Genomic DNA, 4,858 nt, shown 5'->3' with positions numbered 1-4,858 from the left:
CAGGGCTCAGTTTCTGTGGAGATAACTTGGCAGTTGCTACAGAATGTTACGTCTCGACTTTACAGTGACAGGCTATCCAGTTGTTCATCACCAACTGCCTGGAAGCTTCAGCTGCACTGCCAGAGAAAAATAAGGTTAGTTTGGAAATTCAGGAAAGAAACAAGTGATTAGAAAAATTACAAAACAAACAGGCTTCAAAAAGAGAGCTAGGGCAGGAGGCATATCTGGCAAAGGGTCAGTCACAATGAGAGCATGCAAACCTCATCTGAACTTTAACCACGATGTTCTTGTACTGGTGAAGATGGAAGCTACTGATCTGTCCATTTCCAGGTCCCAAAGATCAGGGAGTTAAACCATGAATTCACAATCTGCACACATCTCTTCTCCTTAGTTCTCTTCTTTTTTGGTTTCTTCCTTGGGTGCTTCAGGAACCAGGATGACCTTTCCAACATTCTTCTTCTCTTGCATCTGCCTCATGGCATCTGCCACCTGGAAGCAACAGGAATCGCGTGAGGCCCACACCCACCGCAGTGCAGTCATGCCCTTCCTGGGACCCCTGGTCCACCCAGATTAGTCTGAGGGCCACCCAGCAGGCAGCTTTGCCGGCAGTCCAAGCAAGTGCCAAGCATTCAGGTGCCTCTGCACAGATCCGTTTTGGGCAGAGTTGGGCAGCTACCCCAGCCTGCCCATAGGAAGCTGTCCTCAAGAATTCACAGAGACCAACTGTAACATACGCAAGGATGCTCTGCTACGCAAACCGTGGAAGAATGAAGTGTGCGTCACCACACAGCTTCCTTTCCAAACAGAGGGGAGCACTGCAGAAACCCAGCTAACAGCCAGAAGGACAATGCTTCTACCATCTGTGCAACCACAGAACATACATGCACAGACTTTTATTTTTTTTTTTTTTAAAAGCAAAACAGCACCTGGGCCAGGCCTGGAATTAACAGTTTTCTTTAAGCATTTGCATCAGACTAGTTCTCAGGTACTAACACCAACTAATCATTACCAAATCCTTTTCTCCCCTGCAATAAGTCCTACCCCAGCAAAGGATTTCCAAGGGAAGAACCTGACTCTGCCTGGACATCGATGCAACAACACTGAGCATAGCAGAGCTGCTGAAAAACCTGCCGCTCCATTCCAACGTCCTCATTCTGTTTCACTGCCTGGGCTCTTTTTCACTTGTGGAAGGGCAGCAGCAACCTTCCCAGCTGTCTGCTTAATTACAGGGTGCAGACTCAGGGCAGTCTCCAGTCTGATGCATAACCCAGCCCCTCCATAGGCTGCTACTGCACACGGAGCCCGGCTGTGCACCTGCCCTATTCCACAGGGACACTGTCTCTCATTGCCCAGCTCTGTGCACTGAAGCAGAAGAGCCCAGCCACTTTACTCCCCCTTAATATCTTAAAAGGAAAAAGGCACTGAACGTCTGAGAACAGATGCTTATTAAACATTTGCAACAGCTCAGCCCCCACGAACAAGGTGCTCACACTGATCCAGAGCTCACTGTGCAGAAAACAATTGCCCAGTAATTTCTGGGTGCTGCCAGCCTCTACGTTAGCTCAGACTCACCTGATCAAAGGGCCATACAGAGTCTATTTTGGGCTTGATTTTGCCTTGACTGTACAGGTTAACCAGCTTGGCTACAACACCTCCGATAAGCTCAAATTCTTCATCCATATATCCAAGGTGGTAGCCACACACAGCCTTGTTATGGTGCAGAAGCTGCAAGGCATTGATGCTGAACTGGTTCCACCAGGTTTTAGCCATAGCCATGAGGTTCTTCTTCTGCCCAGTGAGCAAGTTTGCTAGCCCTAAAAGAGAAGGCAAGCCACTGATGAGCTGGAATCAACACAACATGAGAGGCAGTGGGCATCCCATGTAACAGCTCAGACAATACGCAGGGTAACAGCCGTTCACACAGTGATGGAGGACAGAGGTGAGAACTGGATCCCATCAGGATCTACCCAGTCGACCTTCAATGGAAACAGGTACCTGCCTCAGCCTCAACATACGCAGAATTTCGATTACGGGCACCCACATATTGCAAAAATGTAGAACAACTGCTCTCTTAGGAGGGCAGCAGCAGCGCAGCTAGACTGGAGTGCTGGCAGAGGCAAGAGAGGGTTACAAGTCACATCCAGTCACAGGCTGGCAGGACAGCACTCCCCTTCTTCTACAGCCAGGCTTCTTCAGGGGAGCCACACGCTGCAATGGCTGGGACAACAGAAGCAGCACACTGGTGCAAGTGTCTGGAATCCCACTGGGGGCTGTGCGAGGGCTTTTTCTATGGGACAAAATCACAGTGTTTCAGGGCTGGGGAATGGAGGGATAAGTATTCAGTAGCCTCAAACCTCATCACCCACACATCCTCCAAAAGAAAAGCAAGTCTCTATTAGTGCTGTGCATTAAGTCAGCCTGTACAAAGCAGCTGTGCCAGCATTCCTCCATGAGGACATTCCAGCTTCCCCTGCAGGCACCAGCTCGTACTCGAAGAGAGATCTCGCCATGGGAGAAAAAGCCATCGAGCCTGTGACCAGAGCTCTCGGGACAAGGCACAAATCTCACTCCCCTCAGTGCCTCACCCAGGCAAAGCATCCTAAAGACCTTCGTGAAGTAACAGAACTACAACACACACAGCAGTCAGCAACAGTTATATTCGCTCATGGCTGTGCGTCCACGCATGGAGCAGCGCGGAGCATTCGTGTGCAGATCTGCACCCACACTGCCATCATACAGTCCCTCCTATGCAGGAGCTGGGGTTTGGGCACACAGCTCACACTTACCATAAGTGATGAGTTTGCCCATCGGCTTCAACAGGTTAAATGCTTTGGACGTATCGGATCCTCCCAGGGGGTCCAGGACAATGTCAACACCTGGAGGAAATTTAAAGTAACTAGAAGTTTCTTTGCACTTGAAAGAAATGCAGGACAATTGTAAAAGTCCTCCACCGTACGGTACCTTTGGGAGAGATTTTCCGGACCTCCTCTGCGTAATCCATCGTTCTGTAGTCAATAGGGTAGGCGACTCCACTCTCCTTGAGTGAATCATGCTTGGAGGCAGATGCTGTGCCAAAAATGGTGACATTTTCTACAGTCTTGCACAGCTGGATGGCAGCAGTTCCCACACCACCTGAAAACCAGCAGTGAGAAAGACTTAGAACCAAACAGCCCCAGCAGTCAGAAAAGCCTCTGGATAGGTAAATTATCCCTGCTTGTACGGATCGCACAGCGCTGGGAGGGTAAGGAATAAAGGCTTTGCCTGGGGCCAGCTGACGCCTGTGACACACGCTGGGGGAGACCGACTCCGGCTGCTGGGAAATGGGTTCAGCATTTGCCAGCGCCTGGGTCAGCGTGAAGCCTGCACCTCTGGCAGACGGCATTTTGTCACTCCAGCCCTGTTCTGATTGCTTTCTCACCCGTGCCACCCATTCAGAAGCTGCATGTCGAGGCCAAGAGTCTCAGCATGGGCTGGCAAGAACTATTTACCTGCAGCCATGTGGATGAGGACACTCTGGTTGGGTCTCAGGTTTCCAAAGTCAAACAGGATCATGTAGGCAGTGATGTAGTTGACAAGAAGAGCAGCTGCTTCCTCAAAGCTCATCCCCTCAGGCATCAGGAAAGTCTGACTGGCTGGCACGTTCACAACTTCTTGCCAGAGCCCAGACCTAGCCAGGACCATTACCTTATCGCCAACCTAAAATCAAACAGAGGACAAGGCGGTCTGAAACAAGTCCCAGGCTAGCAGAAGTCATCACACCCTTGCCCTCTGTACGGCAGAGCCAGGTACACGTGTGCCGTTCTCTGTGCAGAGGTCTGCAGGGACTGCAGCACCTCTGGGCTTGGGTGGGAGCCCGCAGCCCGTGCTCCGCTCGTCGGGCAAACCGCACCACAGCGCAGCACCTCTCGCCACGGACCTGGGCACACACCAGGAGCCTCAGAGGGACCGTAGGCACCCCAGGCTCTGGCTTGCACCTAACATGCTGCCTGACTGCCAGCTGCCCAAACCAACAGACCCCCAACGGGGTAAGAGGGATGGGGGTCGTGTCCTGCCCTCCCTGCCCAAGCTGGGAGCAGGAGTCTGAACACCATCAAATATTACTGCTGCCCCTTGCAAGGATCATTCTGCCACCAGACAGGAGGCTTGGGGCAATGCTTAGCAGGATCAACCCTGGAAAAAGCATGTCCAACCTTAGGAAAACCTCCCAGGTCCAAGCGTCAAGCATCCCCCAAAATCTGCTCTTATCCCACTGGGCAAGAAACTTCTGCTCTCTGTGCATCGGGAAGGAGACGGCAAAACACCAAGCAGTCGTATCAGCAAGCAGACAAGAGGCAGAGCCAAGGCAGCGAGCAGAAAGGCTCCTCGGTGCGTGGGTCTGGCATTTTCACTTGAATAAACCAAGACATTTTCCTGGAGGGGAGGGAATAATCTTTGACACACTGGGGTTTTTTGAGACACTTTGTTTTGCTAGTTGTGCATCCAAGAATCATCTTAAAGCACCATAATTCCAACAGCCCTAAGACCCAAAGGTCTGGTAAAGGGTCGGGGACACGCAGAGCCACCTCCTCTGCCGGCCGAGTTGCTAGAAAGGCACCAGCCGCAGGGTTGCGGGCACAAACCCAGCATCAAGAGCAACTAACCTGCTCGTGCCCACACCTCACCACCCTCAGATGGCTTTGGACAGCTCTGCAGCAGCTGGAGCTGTTTCCTTCCACGTTCGTGTAGTTGAAGAGGTCAGTCACAAATGCGCTCACAAACAGCATGGTCATGCTCTAGCCCAGCATCCTACTAGCACTCACCACTAACAAGGAAATTCGTGGCATGCAAATACACCAGCTGGTCCCCAAGGAGCACGACC

At 51.7% G+C, this 4,858-nt stretch overlaps 1 protein-coding gene across 1 annotated transcript; it reads right to left on the bottom strand.

Annotated features, from left to right (window-relative positions):
- Positions 1-226: 226 nt before the first annotated feature.
- On the bottom strand, positions 227-4,769 carry VAT1 (vesicle amine transport 1). Its single transcript, XM_009575440.1, has 6 exons — positions 4,641-4,769; positions 3,489-3,696; positions 2,962-3,132; positions 2,787-2,876; positions 1,573-1,814; positions 227-489 (listed from the first exon to the last, which is right to left on the bottom strand). The coding sequence occupies exons 1-6, from the start codon at positions 4,767-4,769 to the stop codon at positions 388-390; spliced, it is 942 nt and encodes a 313-aa protein (XP_009573735.1). The 3' UTR covers positions 227-387.
- Positions 4,770-4,858: the final 89 nt, after the last annotated feature.

The sequence above is a fragment of the Fulmarus glacialis genome, unplaced genomic scaffold, assembly GCF_000690835.1.
Source record: "Fulmarus glacialis isolate BGI_N327 unplaced genomic scaffold, ASM69083v1 scaffold42813, whole genome shotgun sequence".
In the NCBI taxonomy this organism is placed as follows: Eukaryota; Metazoa; Chordata; class Aves; order Procellariiformes; family Procellariidae; genus Fulmarus; species Fulmarus glacialis.
This window is presented reverse-complemented; position numbering and strand designations above follow the sequence as displayed.